The sequence below is a fragment of the Pipra filicauda genome, unplaced genomic scaffold, assembly GCF_003945595.2.
Source record: "Pipra filicauda isolate LSUMZ 115617 unplaced genomic scaffold, ASM394559v2 scaffold189_size1545977_pilon, whole genome shotgun sequence".
NCBI classification, from domain to species: domain Eukaryota; kingdom Metazoa; phylum Chordata; class Aves; order Passeriformes; family Pipridae; genus Pipra; species Pipra filicauda.
The window spans coordinates 456,061-478,623 of NW_024104297.1; the positions used below are offsets into that span (position 1 = coordinate 456,061).

Here is a 22,563-nt window from a genome sequence, read left to right on the forward strand (position 1 = left end):
ACCTTGAAGGGGTTTTCTCTGTCATCTTTGCCCACCCATCTATTTCTCACTGGTTAGAATGGAAGTTGTCTTTGAAAAGATTACTGCTGGTTGAAAAGCTGAGGACTTTGGTTAAGCATCCTTGCCAAGGAAGTAACATGTATTCCAGCCAACTGTACAGCCAGGTTAGGGTAACTCTTGTTTCTCCTTCTCTAAGTGAAAGAAAATACTCTCCTAACGTTTACACTACACAAAGCCAAGATTGTTACTTCTAAACTGTGGTTGAGGTCACTCATTTTACCTGTAAATGGCAATGCCTTATTTTCCATCAGAAGATGGAAGTCTCTCTCCACATATCTGCAGATCTTCTTTGTATCAGATCCCCTTTTGTTGAGGCAAACTTCAGGTTTCATTGTGTTTATCAAGGTAAGACATCACAAGCCCGATTTCCTGAAAATCCCCCCAGCCCCTTGTGGTAGACAAAGTACCCTTTCCCACTGTACCAAAAAGACTCAGCTGTTCAAGTAAAGTCTTTTAAAAAATATAGATTTATTTTAAGCACATGAAACATAAGGATAGGCACAATTATATACAGAGAAAGATTAAACATGGCAATGAGCTTATGGCCAGATAATGCAAGCAATACTTAGAGGCAGAGGTTATCATTTCACATATGAAAACCTGCTGAAAACTGGTTATTATTGGTACTAGACTCTCTAAGCTTTGTTCATCTCTGTTTTAATTTGAAAATATCTTGTCTTTTCATACCTTCCAAATTTTTATTTAGAAGTATTTGCATAACTACCTATATATTTTAAATACTGTATAAAGTGCATTCAGATGAAGGATGGAAAAAGGTAAAGGCCCAATTTCCAGTGCACTAGAGAGGACTGAGGCAAAACATACTCAAATCATTGACTGGAAAGAGCTTGGTTTTGAACCAAACCCTAAAAACACACTGAGTAATGGCACAGTAATGCAAACATGGTTTCTAGGAGACAACTTTAGAGTAGATACTAAGTAATAGAACTATGGCTTGACAGCATATTTGCCTTTTAAATTTTGCAGAGCAAGGTCACATTCCTCTCTTGATAATTGCTAGAAGAAAAAAATGCTGGAGTTTGAAATGTTCCTCCTACTGTGATCCTGAACAGTTGTTACTGTAAACAACATTCTATTTATTTTGAAATAGTCCATTAATTCTTAGGTCTTACTGTCTGCATTTTCCTGTAGACTGAGCTGCTATCTTGGAATTCCAATTAGTTTTCTGTTGTTAGAAGTGCAGCCATTTCCACCTTTACCTAGCCTTTAAGCCTGAAGTTGTTTCTGCTAACATCAGTGAATCAGCATGTCTTGTTCAGAAGCTGAAGTCTGCCGGTTCACAAGTAGCTAAGGGAAATCTAAGGACAGCCAAAACCCACCAGCTTCAGCTCTCAGCTTCCTGTAATTCATTTCTGTATCTCAGAAACCTGAGAAAGGCTAATGGATATTGCAAATTAAAACACTCTGGCATAATTTTTTTCCCTTAAGTCATACTGGGTACGTAGAGGAATTGAGCAGCACCAAAAATTCCACTTGTTTTTAGACAAGTGGACTCCTCAGTCTCCATTCTGAGAGGCCACTGCAGTGTTGGAGCTTCTTACCCCCCTTAGCACAGCTGTTACTTTTGTGGAAGTGTGAACTTGGAAGACACTGAACAACATTGCCAGTGTTGTGATATGGACATTAAGGATAGAACAGTGGTTTTTCCCTTACACTCAAACAGGAATAACTCCTCCTGATATGAAAGTAAAAAAAGAAACTTTTTTTTTTAAACTGTAACTTCCATCTCTATTTTACATCAATTGTGCTTATGAACAGCTAGGGAAAAAATCTTGTAGAATTCAAAAGCTGAATTCAGTCATCTTTTTTGTCAGAGGTACTTGAGCTATCCTCTTCATTGCCTTCAGGACAGACTTTATTTCTTGCAGTTGGTGTTATTTCTGAGACCAGGGTTGTGCTCCTGACTGGGCTGTGTTTGCCTTTGAGTGACTCACTGTCCTGCTCATCTGACAGATCTACCTGGTGTCTCTGTAGATCCAGGTATGTAGTAAACAATGAGGCATATTCTGGATGCTTGAGTGCAAAATTCTTGAACTCATCTGAAAAACATTTAAAAAATAGATCCTACAGTGTAGAATCAGAGAAAATTTCAGTGCCTGCTTCTTTTACTGAAGCCGATCTCCAGTTTGTTTCCTCTGAAGAATCTCATGAGTATCACACAAGTATCTAGGTCTGTGCTTCAACAGTTCTCCCCGGGAACAAGGTATGAGAACCATCAGAGAATTCCAGGGAGGAAGAAAAGGAAACTCACTGTCAATATGACTATCAAAGTATTCTCCGTTACAAAAGGGCTTAACTTACCATAGGACAACTTCCCGGTTTCATCTGCATCTATTTCTTTAAAGAGCACAGAAACATCAAGCTCAGGCAGCCCCAGTGCTGACTGAATGATAGAAGCAAACTCCTTTTCCGTTATAGTGCCATCGTCATCCATGTCAAAGAGCTGGAAAAGACACAACGGGTACAAATACTTCAGCATCAGTTTGCCTGTGGACCTTCTGTGCACATCAGCCACCCACACTGGCTTTCTAGTATTCAAGAGGTTATCTGTAAACAATGCCTGGGATTTCAGGAGACCTGCTGCATCCCTGCTACTTTCTCTTCCAAAAGATTTTACGTGTTTTCTCTGGAACAAGATTAAGCAGACACTTAGGAGAGCAATATACATGCTACAGCTGGGATTTGAACATTCTGCAAAAACAAACAAACCTCACAGCATTAGTTCAGTGATAAAACTAATACAAAACTGATAAAAAATAAGCAAAGGTTTATGTTTATGGTCACCATGAGCTATGCTAAGGCTCCACTGGATTCAGCTTCTCTATACTGGAATATCTTGGGTTGTAGTCCTCATTTTCATTAGGTTATGGCACATCCCTTATCAGATTAAACTTACCATAGTTTATGTTCTGACATAAAATACCTGAAATATGTGATTGGTCACCCACTAAGGAATTATTGTAGTTAACAAGGAATTTTGGTTCCTGGAATGCAGGCAGTGGATGCATGCTGATCATCCCATCCTTCCCAGCACAGTGACAGTAAACATCTGCTATGAATCACCCCTTGAGAAACACAAGGGATGGATGGCTGTAATTCTCAAGTACTTGCTACAGGCAAACTTCCCCATTGTGAAGGAAAGAACGTTTAATGGCAAAGAAAAAAAAGTAGGAAAAGGAAACCCATAGTTCCATTTCAGACTGAAACAGGCTTTTACCAGCTGAACCAGTTGCTTCCTGCTGAAACTGGATATTAGAACAAATTACTAATTTTATAATCGGCACACCTGTTAAGATACTGGAGAGTATAGTCTGGAGTCTGGAAAACAAAACAATGAAACACCAATAATAGCTGCTATTCCTGCAATAATTCCTTCTTCATAGGAATCTGTACTGATAAATATCCCTAAAAAAGCATAAATCACTTTTAACAGTTGTAGTGCTTATCTAAAAAGAAGCCAGTGGATATAATGGATTGCCATAAAAATTCTAGTACTTCCCAAGTACACATCAATGCTAAAAAGTGCCCAGTTTAAGATGAACATGACCCATATCTCAATATATTGCTCCATATGGTTCATAAGACCAGATTAATGGGTAAAGTAACTGAATCTGTGTCAAAGAGCTACTAAAAAACAAGGCAAGGATGCACAACCTGGCCATCCCTGGTCATGTATTGCCTCCCTGTACCTGAGATGTGAAAGGAGCTATTGCACCATGTCAGGACACCATAGTACAAGCCACTAGTTCTGAGATGCAGCTCAATTTTGGATGTGCCAGTCCTGAATTTTTTTTTTCCTTGATTTTTTTTCCCTCCTCTTTGTTAAGAACAACGACTCTAGTGAGCCTTGACCCACAAGAGGATATTACTCCATCTATTGTGACTTTGAAGAATCACAGGAGAAAAAAACCTCAGGCAAAAAAAACACAAGTGCTGCTGAATCATTTTTGGAGTTAGGCTGCCAAGTTACATATTCATTAGTGCCTTCACACGGCTTTTGAAACCCTTTTCTATGATGCCTGCAATTCTTCCCCTCTCCTTTACACTCTAAATGTCAATTGGTTTAAGAGTATTACTCACATTTGCATAACAGATTGAAGCTATAAACTTATGATTTGAAAGGTAACAGACTTACAGTCAGTCTTGATTTGTCAGGTTTGCAGATTTACACTAAATTGAACTTACCTTAAATGCCATCTGAATAGTCTCCTCTGTGTTGGCTGGGTTACAAAGAATAGACAAACCAATTACATATTCTCTGAAGTCAATGGTGCCATCTCCATTCTGTAACCAAAACATGCATGGCAGTAGTTACAGTTAATACTGCAAATCCCTTTAAAAGCTGTTGTGTAAATCAAATACACAACATGCACTAATACAGTTTACAACACCCACCAGAGGTATTTGTTCTTCCTGGAAAAAATACTAACAGCTCACTGAATACGTAATACTAAGGCTGGAGGGGTAATATATGTATTTTCAGTAGCTAGAAATTGGGTATCCATTTCTATCTTAGAAACATACAAACAAAAAAAATGAAATCAACTCAAAAGTTTTTCTTCACCTTCAGGAAAGCTCTAGGATGAACTGGAATACATGTGTTTAAGGTAACTGTAAGACTGCATGCAGAACTTGTACTTGCTGAAGTTCAGAGACCAATGCAACGTCTCAGAATAAACAGGCCAACAGAGAGGCTGTTGTTTTGAGTTCAAACCTTCAGCAATAACATATATGCCAGTGAAAGGACAAACAAATCTACTTGGTCTATCTTAAACTTTTCTTTGAAGCAAATGCACTGCTCCACATGCTATTTTGAAGCCAATAAACTGTCCTACCTTTTAAGCCAGAAAGGCAGGGAATTCATTGGAACAGCTTCTCTGATAATTCCAGTTTTGATGTGGATGAACATTTCAATGTGATAACTACAAAGCTACATCAACAGAACATTTGAAGTTTGCTTTGATGGGATTTGTGAATAATTTTATGTAAGCTGCATTATATTTGCAAATAGGGAAAATGGCAGATGCCTGTTGAAATCAGTAGTGTTCCTGTCACCACACTGAAAGTTTCTTGAGTGTTTTGGGAAACATCTGCCTGGGGAAAAGCCATCTATAAGTGTTACATGGTGGGACACAGAGCAGTTAATGACAGCATAGCAGAGATGACTTGTAGCTCATCATTTGGAACCTTCACAATAAGGGCATTCATCAAAAACGTTTTAAAACCAAACTGAAGTATAAAGCAGAGTTCCCTTTGTGGATAATGTGCTGTGCACTTCAAGAGGAAAAACATTTTTTTAAGAAGCGGAGTCCCTACGTCTGAGAACAGCACAGAACTTTTTTAGCCAAGTGAGAGAGGGGTGGTCTCCTGGGTAAATCTGTAGCAAACAGCCAGATCTGGATTCTATTTCTGGCTCTCCTACCAACTTCTAATGCCCACTTGAGCATACCAACCTTAACCTTTCTGTTCTTGGTTTCCTGCTGCTGGCAGTGCAATGTGCCAGGGGAGAATACTAAGGCTGCTCTGTAGAGTGCTTTGAAAATCCTGGGTGCTATGAAACAGGGATTTTAGTAATTGAATTTAGCTTTTAAGACAGTTCTTCATTAACAAAATACGTGTAATAATGTGTTCAGTACTAACTTTTCATCATCAAGCTGTACATTTAACAGGATTTAAAACTGTTAAGGTACAATTTTATTTAGCCTTCAAAACCAATGCAAGACTCTTTTGCACAGACAACTGTTATCTTCTTTATACTGATGGTCTAACCCATCTTTGAACATCTTGTACTTTAAAAACCTCTGAATTTCAAGGAAACTTTTTAGCAAAGATATGAATAAGATATGAACTTTTAAGTTACTTGCATGTGTGTCTAAGGGATATAACTTTTGACAGTTTTTAATCATTAGAAAAGGACAATGTTCTCTCATAAATGCTGTTTTATTTACAAATCTGCTGTCATTGTGGTGCAGAGCTGGACTTTAAGTATTTTGGCTACAGTGTAGTTCTCAGAGATAATAGATCTAACTTTAAAGTGTAACATTACAAACATAAACTTTTAAAACAACTGAAGAAAGAGTGTAAATAATAATTGTTCAAAGTTCCATAGAATATTATTTTTGGACAGTTTTGTAGAATGTATTCTTAGCAAAGGATTGTTTGATGTGACTAGAATATTTTTTTAAAATTTATTTTTAAAGTTAAGAATATGTATCACAGGAAAAGAATGGGGAAGTAAACTTTAACTAAAATAATCTAATTAAAAACAACTTCTGAAAGAAATTAGCACAGCTGTGGCTGTACATGGAAAAATGACAAGAAAAATGACAAAATAAGGGTTATATTACTTTCATTAAAGTGTTAAAACCCAATAATCAAAACTGAGTGCAGTTTGATGCATAGAACTCAGCCATTTTAGTAGGAAATAAAGTTACTACGCTTGCAAGATCATGTTGGGACTAGCTTTACTAAGCCCTAGGATGCTGGCTAACTCCCAAATGCTCTGGCATTTTGGTTAAGGAGAAATGATGGGGTTGTCGCTCGTAAAAAGGGATGAGAGTTGAACTGAAAATGCAGGAAAACCTTCAGTGCTTGTGGAACACCACAGCAAAAAAGCACTTGCAACTGTCTTTATATACACATCTAGTAGCTGTGTTTGCAGGCTATGTACCCAAGAATATGTTAAGGAAGTAACACGTGAGCTAAGCTCAAATTCTCTAAATGGCAAAGTGGAACATCAGAATTTAGGTATTTGTATTTATGTTACATAAAATAATTAAAACATAGAGTAACCTTAACAACTCTTGTTTCTTTTAAGCAAACTAGTTTCCTGCTACTCTTTTCACTATAGCATGCTATGGTAACTAGGATTTTGTTGTTGTGTTTTTGTATAATAGAATAAATCTAAGAAAAACAAGAAAGTTGCATTGTCATAAGCATACTCCACTTAGTTCTGCACAAGGACTGCAAGACAGATACAGTATAAAGTACTACTGCATCAATACTTTTTTCTCTACTATGTAAGGCAACAGGAAAAATCAAGTGTGTATTGTGTGTGTGCCTGCCATTCATGGCAGGTAAATAAATTATTAGGTAAATAAACCCTCAGTCACTTACAGGGTTACCACAGAGAAGCTAAAACTAATGGGACCATTTGGGGAGGAATTGCAGATGCAGCTCTCGTGTTCATATCCAGGTTCATCATGTAAGAGGCTATTGCTGTAACTCTCAAATTCCCATCACCTGTTGCTATTTGCAAGTTCTAACTAGTCAGAAAGGGAAATTCTGAAACCAACCTGGTAGGATGGTGCTCACCTGGAGGTATCACACTTTACCACGTGCTCACTTTTCTATTACTCAGAGCCCAAATGGCACTATGTGTTTTTCCACTGGATAACTGGGAGTGGGGTGAATGCCATTAGGAAGGAACTGACCTCTTTCATCACAGCTTGGGCCAATATGAATCTTTTTCTGTTACTCAGTTTGCTATTAAACAAAATGCAGGAGGAAAAAAAGTCTGGGCAAAAATTGTAAGTTATTTTCTCCTAAGTTTCAAGTAAAAGGCTTCTCTAAGAAGACCAGGGAAGACATCATCAATCTGGAAAATACTATTTGCTAAGTGTAACTGCAAGATTTAGAAATCAAAGCTAAGGAAGTTTCCAAACAAAACCAAACCACATACTCCATTAACATGCAGATGCCCTGCAGGTATTGTGTGGTGTTTCTCAGTGAGTCACCCCAGACAATTTTCATTTAAAGCAGCAGTGCCTGCTGAGAAATTTTCCTTGTGCAAGAGCTGTTTTGATCAACTGTGTAATCCTTAATTCAAAGAAATGTATCTTTGAGAGTTCATGTTATTCCACTTTTTCTTTCTCAAAAGTTGACATCTTAGCCAGAACTACATAACAAGCCAGAGTGGGATGCTGTACCCTGATGAAATTTAACTTGGATAGCCAGAGGTTGATTTGGGCTAGCTGTCTGCTATGTCACTGCATCATTATAGCAAATTTCTCTAAATATAAATGTAGTAATTTAAGCTGTTTGCATTATAACTATACTAAAGCTTGAAGGAAAGAGAGAAAAGATTAGTTCCTAGAATTGTAGGAAGGAGAAAACTGGTGTAAAAGTAGCCTCAGACAAGATTTCAGTTTTGCCCTGGCCAGCAGGTAGAACTGACAATACAACTCAGGTTTTGCTTCAGCAGCCAAGCATGAAAAGCAGCAGTAGGAAGGAAATTAAATGATTATGTAAATTCCCTGGTCATTACAGTTATTGCAGCTCTAATGTTTTTTCCCTGTTAGAAATAACTACATGACTCTACCACTGATTGCCTTCAGGCAAACAGACTTTTATTCAAGCTTAGTGACTGCTGACAAATCAGAACAGCAACATCAACACCAAATTTAGGAGCTTTTTATATAATAGTTATACTCATATACAAGCTACTTTACGTAAAGAAATAGCGAAGCTTTGATCCTTTCAATATATTCCCTCACTTTAAAAGTCCAGTTAGTTTTCTGAGACAGGCTTATATCCAGATGACAACTTACACAAACCCTTCAGAAAAGCAGAGTAATGCATACACAAGAGGAATCACAACACTTGAAGCTGAGCCATCTACCACTAGCTCCATCTGCCTTAGAACAAGGAAAAGACTACAGTTCTACAGCACAGGATTGTAGCCTTCCCTGTGTATCTTCCAGACGAAGCTTGTTCTTCTCTGCTATGCCTTCAGGAATACATGGTCAGCTGCAGCCAGTCCTCAATGGTCACCTGGATCTGTCCACTTCCATCTCGGTCCAGGGACTTGAAGGTGCGGAACATCCCGTCCAGCCGCACCAGGCAGCTGATGAAGCTGTTGAAGTCCATGCTGCCGTCCTCGTCGGCGTATCTGCGCACGATCACCTGGCGGAGCTCTTCTTTCAGGTGGAACCCTGCAGCCTTCAAGGCGTTTGGCAGCTGAGCTCTCCCAAGAGTGCCTGACTGATCAGTGACATACTGCTTGTACACACACTGCCATTTCTTGATGTTGTTCCACAGGTACTTAAACTCTTCAAAGCCCAGTTTGCCGTTTGTGTCACAGTCCATGACGGCTACCATGCTACGGCACGTGTCTAAGCTGAAGCCATCTGTCTTTAAGTCTTGATGTCTGGAAAGAACTTTGTTCAGGATGTTCCTCAGCTCCGTGGCACACACTTCCATATCATCTCCAGCCAGCTGGGCAAAAAGGCGACGAAACTGCCTGATCTCGTCGCTCTCATAAGCTTCCACATTTGTAAAGTGATTGCGAGGAGGTGGAGGTGGCTCTGGATTATACTGAGCTGCTGCTTCACTTATAAGATTGACAATACCTCCGACGAGTCCTCCAATATTCCCTCCATGTCCACCACCTCCTGTTAGGAGACCTCCAAGGCCACGTGCAAGGCTCCCTCCACGACCACTGCCACTTCCTCCACTCAGCAAAGCTTTAGCAAGGAACATCGTCAAGATTTACTGAAGGGAGTCAGAGATCCAGGGATTCTGTAACTCTCCGAAGTTGTGTCGTGTCTGACTTGGGCGTGGGCAAAACACAGCTTATCTGCAGGCTTAGACTTCACCAGGTCTGTGCATGTCTCTGGCTGCTGGTTAGGTCTCACTGGTTTCTGTCAGGTGATACACCTGTTTTTCTTCTTTTCTTCTTTGCATGGTTAGCTTTATATGATTTAAGGAATCATTTTAGAGAAAAGAATGATGAGGCTGAAAGCCACAGAGCAGAAGTCTCAAAATGCCTGTGCTCATACCTGAAGCAATTTGAAAAGAGCCCTGCAACATGAGCGTGACTGATCCTCAGGTACACTGATCTCCTTAAAGATGAATGCAGCCTTGCACCTGTCCTTGCAATCTTTCATCCCTTCAACTTTTAAGTGAATTGAGCCTTACTGTGCTAGTTCTAGTCACTGGTGCTGTTGTGCCACATAAGGAAAATGAAGGGAGTCTTCTTTGCTCTTATTCTGGTTGCCACACCACATTTCTGATGTATGTACTGTCCTTCAGGACTCCAACTACAGGCTCAAAGGAGACAATGGTCCAAGATGAGGAGGCAAGAATGATGAAAAGATGAGGACCCAGCTCTGCTAGAGCTTCAATGCACTCAGCAATTCAGAAAATACATTTGACTCTTCCCTATTTTAAAGCTTGTAAAAACTTCCTATCTGGAAAAATCCTGAAACAGTTTTAATGGGCATTTACAACACAATGACCTGCTAAGGACAGGTGTGTTGCTAAAGTTAACTTGATCAGCAAGAGTGATGCTGAGTTGGGAAAGCTCCCATGGTAAGAGAAAACCCCCAGTTCATAAGTGCTTGCAGGACAACATGCTGCTTGCACTGCAGCACATGCTGGGTGCCTAGAAGATGAATTCTGTGCCTGCTCTAGTCACTGATGCTTCTGGTATAGTCAGAAGGGCATCCACAGAGCAATTTTTGTCATCCTCAGACAGAAGCAGAAAATGGGAGAGATTGGCACTGACCATGGGAGAAAGCCTAAATGATCACATTAATGCACGGCCCCCTTTATGGCTGCAGGAGGCCACAGGAGTTAGACTCTTTAGGCAAGAGGAGTCCCTCTGAACTCTAACAGCACCCTTCACAAACACAGCAGGAACACTAGTGTTCTAGTTAACACTGTAGTTAGATTCACTCTGCCTTAAATGATCTACTTACAACTATATCAGTTAATTAAGCTGTCATAAGTACATAACTACACACATGAATACGTAAGCTCAAAATCTGGGCTAGGCAAAAAGAAATATTCAGCCACTACCAGCATGGAGATTATTGTCTGATACTGGTGCAGCAACTTGGTCCAAGAGATGGCTGCCATGTCCCAAGATACAAACTGACCACTGTTTTTACATCAAAACTTACGAAGGAAACTCTAAGAGTCACCTATCTTGCCTACAGGAACTGTTAACCAAGAAACATTTACTGGACATAATGAATTAAATATCCTTTTGGGATGTGATTTCTAACAAAATATTGTCAACAAGTCAGTTAACCAGCTACTCACCCTGTCAAAGAGTAGAAACAGCTCTTTGAGGACATCTGTAACAGGCAGCTTCAAGTAGTCCGCGAACTCTTCAATTCCAATTCTTCCCCCTTTGGAAGCACTTGCAATAGCAGCAAAAGTATCCAACTGCTCTCTGACATGTTTCCATTTTAGGCTATGCAAACATGAGGGAGAGAAGATATTTCTATACAGCAGTTCTTGGACAGATGGAATTTCAGTAGGAGTGATCACAGTGTTCAAAGACAAAAGACTGCCAAACAGAGCATGTGTGCACTGCATCTCTAATGCTGTACTTCAGACTGGGTATTTTATATTAAATCAGCAATTAAGGACTGATCCCCCTGGTTATTAATATTAAAAGCAGGCAGTTCTATGCTTGGGTATGTCAGACTTCCATAGAGTAACTTCCCAAACCTAGAATCATCTGTTCAATTACTGGGCTACTCTAGCAGAGAGCTTTTCATTACCATAAATTCAGGTGTAGCATCACTTTGCTGCATCATGCTCTAGGGTGAGTATTTCCCTAAGAGGAAGCAGATCTCAGCTCTATTAGCAGACTCTCTACCCTAACACCAGCATCACAACAGCCTCAGAAGTATCTGATCTCTGCAGAAATACATCACTGCACCTCAGTAAGAATGATTAGTATTGCCAAGTAACTCTCCCAAACAGTTTGACATTATTTATGATTTAGCACATAAATAGTAAGTCAAGATTCACTGCACACATAATTCAGATTTTCCCACAACCATGCCAGGTTATTTGATGGAGTTACTGTATGGTTACATGGTTCAGCCCTCAAATTCCACTGTATCCAGTCAGAAAAAGTTGACATCACTAGTGACACATGGCTGCACAATACAACTAAGAGCAGTAAACCACTGGTTGAAACCTCAGGCTGGAGAGGGTTTTTACTTCCTGCCACATGCTGCCAGTGCCTCTCCACTAAAGCAATTTAAATTTGCATCAAGTGCTTAAAATAGGTACTGCTCTACCTTCCTCACCCTCTGGTGAGATAATTCCATAAAAGATTAGAAAAATGTATTTTTCCTCTTGCAACATTGCCCACAAAAATTACTTGGGATTAATTCTTACTGCGATTTTTCTCATCTCTGATTGCCATGTAATTTATATATGTAAACGTATATATGTATGCATAAATACACAATATTACACAAGGCCAAGTCAGTTGTCAGGTAATTTATCCTTTTGTAGATGGCTGTTGATACCTGCAGCACTGTAGTAATTATCTGCAGTAATCAGCTGCTACCAACAGCTAAACTTCCCTTACTTGAGTTTCTTGCTAATTTTGGTGAACTCCACCAGCCCAGCTTCCATGGGTAAAGTCAGCTGTCCTGCTGAAATCATCAGCCTGCAATCTTCAAAGGTGTGATCAGTGACTGGCACATTCAAAGCACTGAAACAAAATTAAGGAAAAAGAAAAATCAATTTCTTCAACAAAGATAACTCTTTGTCAACTATTTCCCTTCTCTAACATGCAAAACAAATGATAATTCATTCTTGCACTGCTTCAAGAAGGAGAAAGCAATACATCCTATTTTGTGTAACTGTGAAACCAAGTTATGGCAGTGTCATGATGTTTTACGATTTACAACCTTGTAAATGCAGCCCTGTAACCTTGAAGAATGAACCACCTACTTAGTCTTACCAAGCAAAAAGAGAGAAATTTATTCCAGTTTTCTATGAATTGAACATACTCTGTTTCAATGTAAGACAACCTCTCTTATGCTCCATGTAAAAACGATCAGGTTGTTCTAGTATAGAAATTTGACATCTTTTAGTGAAAATCTAGAGCAATTTCTACATATAGTACCTGGGCCTTGAATAAATTTCACTTTATGGCTAGGATATATATGGAATTTCTGGATATAAAGGAACAATTCTCAAAGATTTAACCGATGACTGCTTACGTTGCCATGGTTTGTCGGACTCTGTAGGCAAAAAGAATGGGATCGTTCTTTTCTTCCTCAGTAGGAACGTGAACAGGCAGAAACTGAAAGGGATGAGTTATCCAATCAATTCAATAGTCCCCACTTTATTAGCAACATGAACAATTTCTTATTATTGTTTGATGGGGGAAAAAAAATTAGCCATGCAATGAAGGAACTGGGCACTAGAGGTCTCAGCTGCCTTAGGAACAGCTCTGGCTCTTCCACCCTCACCACACAAATGAGATTTAGTCCAAAACTACCTCTAAAGGATTGGAAGGAGTTTCTTAAATATGAAAAATCAACCCCCCAGGGAAGTAAAGTATAATAAATGCAGACTTTGTTAGAAGACTAAATGATGCACTGGTAAGAATGTGAGTTTGAAATACTCCTTTTCAAAGATCTTTTGTAAGTGATATTATATTGCAGAGTTACATACACTGCAATAGTGTATGTAAGAGTTTTAATGTTTTTAAATACACACTGCAGTCTCACCTCGTACCTGTTAATTGTATCTGTCAGCATGTGACTGATAAGTTTCCTGTACATTTTTCCTCCATGACAAAAACGTTAAGGAATCAGAGTTCTGAGTTGTAAGGAGCACATTAAATGGATATAATACTGTAAAATTTCGGAACTCCAGGCAGAGAGTAAAAAATCCCAACCACCTTCTCTCCTACTACATCTAGAAAACACCCCAGATATCTAAATGACAATATGTTTACTGTTCAGGATTTATTCAATATTAATATGTAAGAAGTTCAAGTACCTTTTCACTAAATTATCCTATAGAGGAACTACTCTCTATTGCAGTGTGAACCAGCATCTGTTTGCTAAGCAGTGTGTGTGGAGGAGTATTTTGCTCTTTCTACTTCAGTCTAAAGTGTTTGCTCACAGCTCTGTTTACTGTGCCTCTTCTCAGCTATGGTTATCATTTATCTGAGTTCTGCTGCTCCCCACCCTGCAGTCTTACCCTGAATTCCTAGAATACAGCAATTCCAAAATTAGATGTTGCTCATGAATCACTGGAAGACACAACTGCCAATTACGTGTCAATATGTTTCTTCAGTTATATTGCAGCTGCTTGTGATGCACTAATATAGTGGTAACTGTCCCATATAAATGCAGGCTATCCTGAACAGCCTTTTAATGTTTGTTTTTAAGGAATGCTTCCTCTTCCTGATTAAAACCAGTAAGTTTATGGAATTGGTTATCTGTCAAATAGCCATAACAATTTTCTGTTTATACTTAAAAGTCGTCTCCCCTGTAAGGAAAGCAGGGCTCCTGCTGTTCACATGAATGCTTGAGATTTCATTCCTTCTGCAAGCAGTTGCCAGCTCTGCTCAAGCTCTGACACAGGTCCCTGCTTATCACAATTCCCCTTCAGAAATCACATAACTCTTAAATTGTGAAGGCACAGGCACAATGTACAGACACAAAAAACTGTTGTCACTGGGTGAGATGAAGTCAACTTTAAGAAGTTTATGCAACTGTGGGTCATGGTCTTGAAAGTGGTCATTACATCACTTGAGGCTGAGGTCTTGCTCAGAGAGCAATGTAACTTTCTGGCAGGTTAAACACCACCTCCATCCCCTTCAGAAAACCCACCTACAATTATTCACAAAACCTGTTTGCCAGAAACCACAGATGGGGAGGAAGAATTTTGTTTCTTGACGTCCTGTGGTGGCATGATCTCACACACACACCCAGCTGCTTATCTGCTGAGGAGTAGTAAGTAAACCGACTGTCAAATCGCAGTCCTGTAAGAAAAATTCCTCACAGCTCTTTCAGGAGCACAAATACTTCTCTGATCTGCTTTTGAGCTAGTCTCTCTTGCTATAGAATTTGCTAAATGCTGGATCTTCTGCAGACCAAAAACTCACTGCCAGGTTCACTGCTTAATTTTCAATATCTACAGTTTGTTAGTTTGACTAAAACATGCAAACACACACACCTCTGGACTGCAGGAGTCCATCACTGCTTATGCACAGCAGGTAGAGGCAGTGCAAGACTGCTGGGAGTGGAGAAGCTACTTCCTCACAGCATGGGACAGCAACAGAAATGTCCACTCCTAAAAGGAGTAGTTGGATTCCCTCCTTCCCCAGGAAAATCTGCCCCTTCTCCTTTTAGAAACTGAAAGACTTTTGCACTGATGCCAAGAAATCAGTTCCACTTTGGGGACACGTGTTCTGTGAAAGCTGAAATTCTTTAAATGTTTCATTTTTTGGAACGTGAAATTTATTTTCTAACAGACAAGTTTGAGTTCTGAAGTAGGGGAAAATGTAGCCCTTCCTTCTACTGGAAGGGCTACATTAACTATTTCTTGCTCCCATGTATATAAATTACGTTCTTCTGTACAAAATTATCAGGACAATGATCTCCTTACTACAACTTCTAAAAATACGTGTCTATTGCACGTATTATACAGTAACAAGATGCTCCCTTACAATGAATTTCATTTTTTCACAACACAGACTATATGGCTAATTGTTAGTAGTAACAACACTGCTGGTATTCGCAAGGCTTTGGACAACTTTGCTGAATTCTGTGCTTTGCAAATAAACAGCAAAACCCATCAATTTCTCCCCTTCCTCAGGTCCCTAAACCAACTTAGTCCACACTGACAATCCTTTTGGTCTGGTAAGGAATGTGAAATACAACACTTAACTGAGGTTTGAACAATTTACCTGGCTCCTCACTACTGTGTTTTGAATGTTGTCTCTCTGACAGGGAGCAGGTTGAGTGTGTGTGCTCATGTTATGAAGTGTGTGTGTTGTTTCAGTGGTCATTCATCTGCCATCCTGTGCTGTGCAGCAGATTTTAATGATCAAGGGAACCGGTTCATTATACAGGGCTCATACAAGTATGTGAGTCCTTAAGTAAGCTCTTAGTTGTAGAAAACTGTAAGAGTTCAGTCTGGGAAGATGGTGAGGAAGACGAGGATACTTTGAAGGAATCAGAGAAATAAGAAGGCGGGAAAAAGAAGCTGTTACCTTTAACAGAATGTGTTCTAATTCTTAGTTTTAACATCTGTAAAATGCACGTGGTGATAATTAACAATGATTTTACAATGCTATAAAGACATTTCTGACAATTTTCTTTTACAAGCTCATCAGAGTTTCTAACAGAAAATAGAGTTTCTAACTCAACAAAGTTTCCAACATACATGTGGACAACAAATTAAATTTATTACCCCCTGTGATTCTTTTTCTTGTTTCTAAGATATTTGTTTATTGTTCACTAATGGTGACTAATAATGTGAATAATGCATTTATATTTAAGCAAAAATTCCCTGCTTGCTGCATCTTAGTACAAAAATATTTCCAATTCTTACCTCAACTTCTACTCTTGTGAAGAGCTGACACATTGTCAGTAAGCACAGCACTTTACTGCAGGCAAAGAGGAAGAAAAACACATTTTACTTATTTACAACCAAAGCATTTGCATGTCAGTAGATGAAACTTTTTAAAGCACAGAAAAAGCAAAGCCAATATTGGGCAAGATTTTTAAGTACCTTGCAGTGAAGTCCCCTGAAAAGTTGTTTTTGACATTTTTTCTACAGGACTTCTGAATACACCTGCTGCTTGCTCACTGAGGAGGCAACTTGTGGGCTGTCATGCACATTAACCATTCTGTACAGCTCCTTGGCCATGTCCTCTCTCTTTAAAGAGGTGAACACATACTGGATTTTAAGCTTTAAGAGCTTTGATTCTGAGAAGTAGCTTTAATTTATCTCTTATTCTCTCAGCTGCAAAATGAGACAAGTAACTTCCTTATGCAGAACTGAAGCAAGCATTTTTTCGTATTTGCTAGTAATTTTGCAAATAACAGTAGTGTTTACACAGATGGGTTAATGAAGTGTCAGTATGTTTGGGGCCTTCAGTGCTTTTAGAAAAAGTCACAAATTTTAGCATCAACAGGTAGAATAGGGGGAGGAAGAAACTGCTAAAGCACATAATCATTTTACTTCTGAGTTGTTCTTTTCACTATGATTTTTAAGCAGAAATTCATATTTGCTCCTTACTTTCTATCAGGTACATTATAATAGAAAAACTTCAAGCAGTTTTCTGTTCTTGTTTTGGACAAAACAAAAAAGGATAAGAATCCTTTCAACCTTCTGCATGAATCCATTCTTAATGCTTGATTTTCTAACACACAAGATTAGGTATTCCTCCCAGCAAGGCACAAAAGTAAGAAAGAAGTAGTAAGTGAAAGCAGAACTGGGTCAGCAGGTTCTTGAGAAGAAGACTGGTACTGTCCCATCCTGGCTGCAACATCCAGGAAGTTTTACAAAGAGTGTGACAGTTCTGCATTTTGTGATCTGCAGGTTTGTAGGGGGGGTTTTCTTCTCCTTGCTCCAGTTATTTTTGTTAGGAGTCTCTAGATTCTTCTCCATCCACCCATTCCCCTCCCATGGGTTTGCCAAGCAGTTCCTTTCATCTTCTCACAGGTTTCAATCTGAGCCTTCACCATCCAGCCACCAGGCTTAGAGCATCCCTCAGTTCTGAGTGAATGGGCAGCCTCCTCCCTCCCACAGGAATACCTCTGACTACGTTTCTTCCTTCACCCATTCCTACACCATCTCTCATAGCTGAAGACACAGCTCCATTTAAACTTCCAGTGTAAATCCTTCATAAAGGAAATCTGTAGTATGTCCTGTATTTGCAGTGTTCATTACTCTCAGTATGCTGATAAGTATAACAGCAGTAATAATAACAGCAAAAGATTCTTGGGAAACTGAAATGAACATTTTCATCGTGTCCATTCTGTAAGTGTGCAGCTGTTAGGATTAACTAATGATAGTTTAAAAGGTGCTTGTGGTCTACTCCACTAGTTCAGACATGTTTCAGAATTAGTTGCCTTAAAAATGTTACTCACTTAGTAAATCAGTACTACTGTACTTAGATATATTACATATTCCACATGAAAATTTGGTATATGGATACTGCAAATGCACATTTGAATGAATGTTTATAAGGTGAAAAGTAATTCCCAGACATATTTTCAGCGCAGTTGTGAAGGTTTTTTAATACTTTAATAGTTTTTTAGCATATTAGAAGGCCACCTGTGTTGAGAAATAAACACAGATCCACTGCCTGATTTATTAAAGCATTTTTCATTATTTGAATGTCAAATAATATATACAGAGCCTTTTCACTGAGATCTTAAAACAATTGCTTTTCTTGAGTCTATCAAAAATAAAAGTCTGAAGAGGAATCCTTGATGTTTCAATCGGGAATTATGGGGAAAATGAATACTTATTTTGCCCATCTTCATTTACTCTCATATGACAGCAAATGATACGGAGGAATGAATAAACTGAAATAACATTTATTTTTTTCTTGTTTGTATACCATATAGGAATCTGTAAACACCTATGGGTTTTGATGACTATGAGTGTTTCCCAAAGAAAAAAAAGAATTTAAATCTTTTGCTCCAGTGTAACATGCAAAACAGGAGAAAATCAGAAAAAAAAGGTTGTCAGAGTAGGAAATAATGCTTTCCTTTGCAAACCCTTTCCCTAGCCATTCAGATATGAAACCTACCCTATGAGAGCATTATCCCCAAGTATTTCCCCCTCATAAAAACAGGTCTAGAAGAACATGTGTCTCAGCTCAGCAGAATCTGTTTGGCAGAATGTCTAGCAACAGGAGCAAAAATTCTGTATGTAATTTTCAGTAGGATTAAGAAACTTACAATGAATAGCCCTGCCATGTCCAGGTCACAGTATCCTAAGGAAAAAACAAAACACAGAAACGTATGACAGAACCAGATGCAAGTTAGAGAGCAGATAAGTTACAATTTAAAACAGGCACAAGTTTAGTAAAAGCGGATGATGGTTTCATAGTCCTGTAGTGAAAATAAATACAGGTGTTATGGCAAATAGGATTCCTTGCTTTAAAAATTTGGAAATAAGCATGGCAGACTTTTATCAACAATTGGGAATAACGTTTACATAGTTACTTAGATATTGTAAATCATTCACTCTGATCCAAACAGCAGAAAGTGGGAAACAAAAACACTGGTAAGACTTTTTAAGTGAGCTTCACCAGTCCCTTTAGAAAGGCACCCTCATTAATATGTCTGATTTAGTTTTTAAGGACATTTCTGCATAATCTATCATGCTTTTTCTTTGCTTTTTTTGCTTTCCTTTTTTTTTCTCACTCTATTACTTTTATACATAATTTTTACAATATATACTGTCAGAACCTTAAATCCTGTCAGTGAATGTGATACCAATCCCCTGGAGTGGTTTACTTTTGAAATTCATTTGTAAAAGGATTATACAAAGGAATCTTCATAACTAACAATAACAGCAATTATGTTTTTAATCTTAAAAAACATTATGAATTAAAAGTTTGGTCTTTTCTGGATTGGTTGGATGACCAGATAATTAAAAAAAAGTTAAAAAGGTCCCAGACTTACACATGTCAGTGAAGCAGAGCCACACAAGGACTGCTGCATGAAAAGAAAATCTGCAAAGCTGCCCTCCTGAGGTACCTGAAGGAGAGGTGTTGGATGTTCAGGGATCAGCTTTGCTCTTGTTCAGAAACTTTGAAAGTCCCTTTGCAGTAAGACTATCTTGAGCTTAAACAAAAAGGATGACTAGTAGGGAAATTGTGTCCGTTTTAGACCGCGAAGTACAGACTCTGTGGCACTGCAGGAAGTTTCTAACTTCTGCTGCAATACTTTCCTGCCTTCCCTCTCCCTTCAGCTGAGAAGCCCAGCAGTAAGTGTTTCACACTCAGAGCAGCAACTACACCATGGTGACACTTGGGAAGCCAGGCTGCTTTCAGGAGCTCTTCAATGCTAAAGCTCAGGACAATACATTCTTAGTGACATTGCAAAATATTTATCATGTAAAGTACCATGTAAGTCAGGATTTTGACTTCTGTATTACTGGTTAGTGACAGAAGAATGTTCTGCTTACCAGCTTGTTGGGGTACCGGAGTAACACAGGTTGTACAGGGACTCGTGAAACAAAGGCACCTGCAGCCACAAATTAGAACTGATTGTTATGACTGAGCTTAATGCAGCAATTGAGAGTCTTAAGTGGTTCATTTTAGACCTAGTATCTAGCAGAAGACATTTTTAAAAAGGCAAGGAGAATGAGAAGTATTATTATTCTTGTTTAGGGTTTTTTTTTGTTGTTGTTTGGTTTGATTTTTTGTGTGTTTATTTGTTTTTAGATCAGCAGCACAACTAGCAAGGTGTCAGGACAGAAAAGGGTTAGGCTCCATTTCAAGGAGAAAGCTGTCTAAGATTCCTGGATTGTTCAAAGTAATTTTCTGTGTATTATCTCCCCATTGATTGGCATTCATTTCAAAGGATTAGATGCTCACAAGGCTGTTGAGCATTTCCTGACTCCTTCTCTGTTCTGTTATGTTCATAAGTGACAGGGATCTGAGCAGTGGTTTGTAACTTTGCTACCTAAACAGTTAAGAAAGGAGAGCAACATGGCTCTAACTGTGCAGCACAACAATCTAGTGATCACTGATGCCATTTTTAACACCTTCCTATGCTAAAAATCTATTGTCCTGGCTCACTAAGCACTAGGCAAAGACATTTCATAACCTGATTGCACGGCAAAATTTACAGGAATCTAAGATTGCACAACTGTAAGCTGAGTTCATATGTTCATCTCATAATAATCACAGTTACCTTTATGGGTAAATAAATTAGATGAAAACTGTACCCAGGAAAAACCCCAACCAACTAATTATATATGTCATAGATATTTTGCATCCTATACAAATCAGAAAAGTAAGCTGTCTAGTATAAAAGAGGGGGTTTAGTGCTACTGAAACTTTAATAATGTAAGTGATTACTATAGTGCTGTTGTGGATGATGTACTTGCAGAAGTATATCCTTACTACAACTACAAATTAATAATCACAGATTATTTTCCAACAACAATGTGACAAAATCTCTCACCTTGTTTAAATGTGATCAGGCAAGATCGGTTTGTGCAGGTGCCTTCTGGGAAAATCAGTATCTTGGATTTAAAGAGAGAGAAATGTATATATATATACATCCACATATTTCATAAAAAGATTACACTTTAGCTTCTGTTATGCACAGGTTGACTTTATGCAAGCTCTGTGACCTGTTGTACTGTATCACAAGAATATCATCACTGTTTCAAAAGGAAATGAACAAATAAATGAAGGATGCTCACAATATTATTAACCTGGCCCATCTTAATTTGAAAAAAAATGCTTTATAGGAGAGGGGAATGGCCTTTGTCGTACAAAAGGCTTTAAGTGTTTCACTTGAAATTTTAGTGTTGGTAATGACAGGAGAATTGTTCCTCTCCTGCTGCCAGCAGCTCCTTATATAACTGGGCTGACAGGAAGTGCATGAGGTACTTGAGCATTTACAGGCACAGATGCCATCAACACCAGTGAGATTCCAGCTGGGATGAGGTGTCAGCTTGAGCAGCAGCAGCAAAAGGCACAGAGAGCATGTGTCTGTGAGGCAGAGCTCTGGAGGCATCACACCCCACAGCAGCCTCTGAACCTGAATGACTCACACACCCCAATACCCAGAAGGTTTCTGAACTAGTGCACACGAGCTGTGAGCTGCAGTGGGACACAGTGAACCCAGTCCCCTGTGGAATATGGGAAGGCTTTGTATTTCTCATATCACTACAGGATCATGAGCAGCATTCCAAAAACACCTCAGGACAAAAACTGGTCTGGATTGAGAGTGTTCAAGGTGTGCTTCCAATTCAGTCCAAATGAACAGGTCAAGGCTAGATGAGAAAGGGCCTCAGTAGGTCACACCCAAGAGACACAGACTGTTCTAAGGTTATGACAGAGGCAGCTGCACACACTGATTTACAATTAGTCCTCTAGAGACTGTCATCAGAAATCATTCACTGGGGCTATTGACACAAACATAGGTATGATTCTGCTTAACCTATGTCCTAATCCCCAGAAAACAGGTTAGTGACTGATCAAAGAGTAAGTAATCGTTCCCTCCTTCCTCTTTGTTGTGGTACAGGGTTGGAGAAGCCCTAATCAGAACCTCATGCTATTAATAAGGGTGCCTAGCCTTTTGTATTTGGGTTTTAAGAGGAGGGAAGAGGGAATCCAGCTGCTCTTTCTTTTCTATCATGCTAAGAGAATGCAGCCCAGGCACGCTGAAGATGGTATGACAGACATCATCTTGTGGTCAAGTTTCTCAAGAAAAAGAGAAAAAAAAAGAATAGGAAGAAGGTGTGGCTAGGGCACAGGACTAGGAATTACCCAGTGACAACCTCAGTTGTACTGCTGACTCTGTCCTGGAGATTCCCAGATTACTTGACTCATGGACTATTTATGCCGTAATATATATGTAGGTTTTATCCCAAGTGCAGCATTGGTGTGGAGCCCATTTCCCTTTCCTCCCCATTCTGCTTTCAGCAAAGATTAGGTCTACCAGGGCATTCATCCATAACAGCTTAGCAAATCTTAAGCATCAGTGTAGTTTGTAAGCACAGTAT

The 22,563-nt window shown here is 39.0% G+C and overlaps 2 protein-coding genes across 2 annotated transcripts in view; both read right to left on the reverse strand.

The window, feature by feature from the left end:
* Positions 1-508: 508 nt before the first annotated feature.
* LPCAT2 (lysophosphatidylcholine acyltransferase 2) overlaps positions 509-22,563 on the reverse strand; it is a 31,513-nt gene continuing 9,458 nt past the window's right edge. Inside the window, exons 5-14 of the mRNA XM_027729587.2 lie at positions 21,012-21,072; positions 20,008-20,066; positions 18,774-18,808; positions 16,411-16,465; positions 13,059-13,141; positions 12,419-12,544; positions 11,128-11,281; positions 4,267-4,365; positions 2,383-2,524; positions 509-2,120 (exon numbers count right to left, since the gene is read on the reverse strand). Of these exons, the coding sequence (XP_027585388.1) occupies positions 1,876-2,120; positions 2,383-2,524; positions 4,267-4,365; positions 11,128-11,281; positions 12,419-12,544; positions 13,059-13,141; positions 16,411-16,465; positions 18,774-18,808; positions 20,008-20,066; positions 21,012-21,072 (1,059 nt within the window). The 3' untranslated portion in view covers positions 509-1,875. The remainder of the gene's footprint in view (positions 2,121-2,382; positions 2,525-4,266; positions 4,366-11,127; positions 11,282-12,418; positions 12,545-13,058; positions 13,142-16,410; positions 16,466-18,773; positions 18,809-20,007; positions 20,067-21,011; positions 21,073-22,563) is intronic.
* On the reverse strand, positions 6,181-11,111 carry CAPNS2 (calpain small subunit 2). Its single transcript, XM_027729588.2, has one exon. It carries the CDS (start codon positions 9,559-9,561, stop codon positions 8,812-8,814), a length of 750 nt encoding a protein of 249 aa, XP_027585389.1. The 5' UTR covers positions 9,562-11,111; the 3' UTR covers positions 6,181-8,811.

Excerpts from the sequence above, each read along its gene's own strand:
- CAPNS2 (XM_027729588.2), bottom strand. The coding sequence starts at position 9,561 with ATGTTCCTTGCTAAAGCTTTGCTGAGTGGAGGAAGTGGCAGTGGTCGT.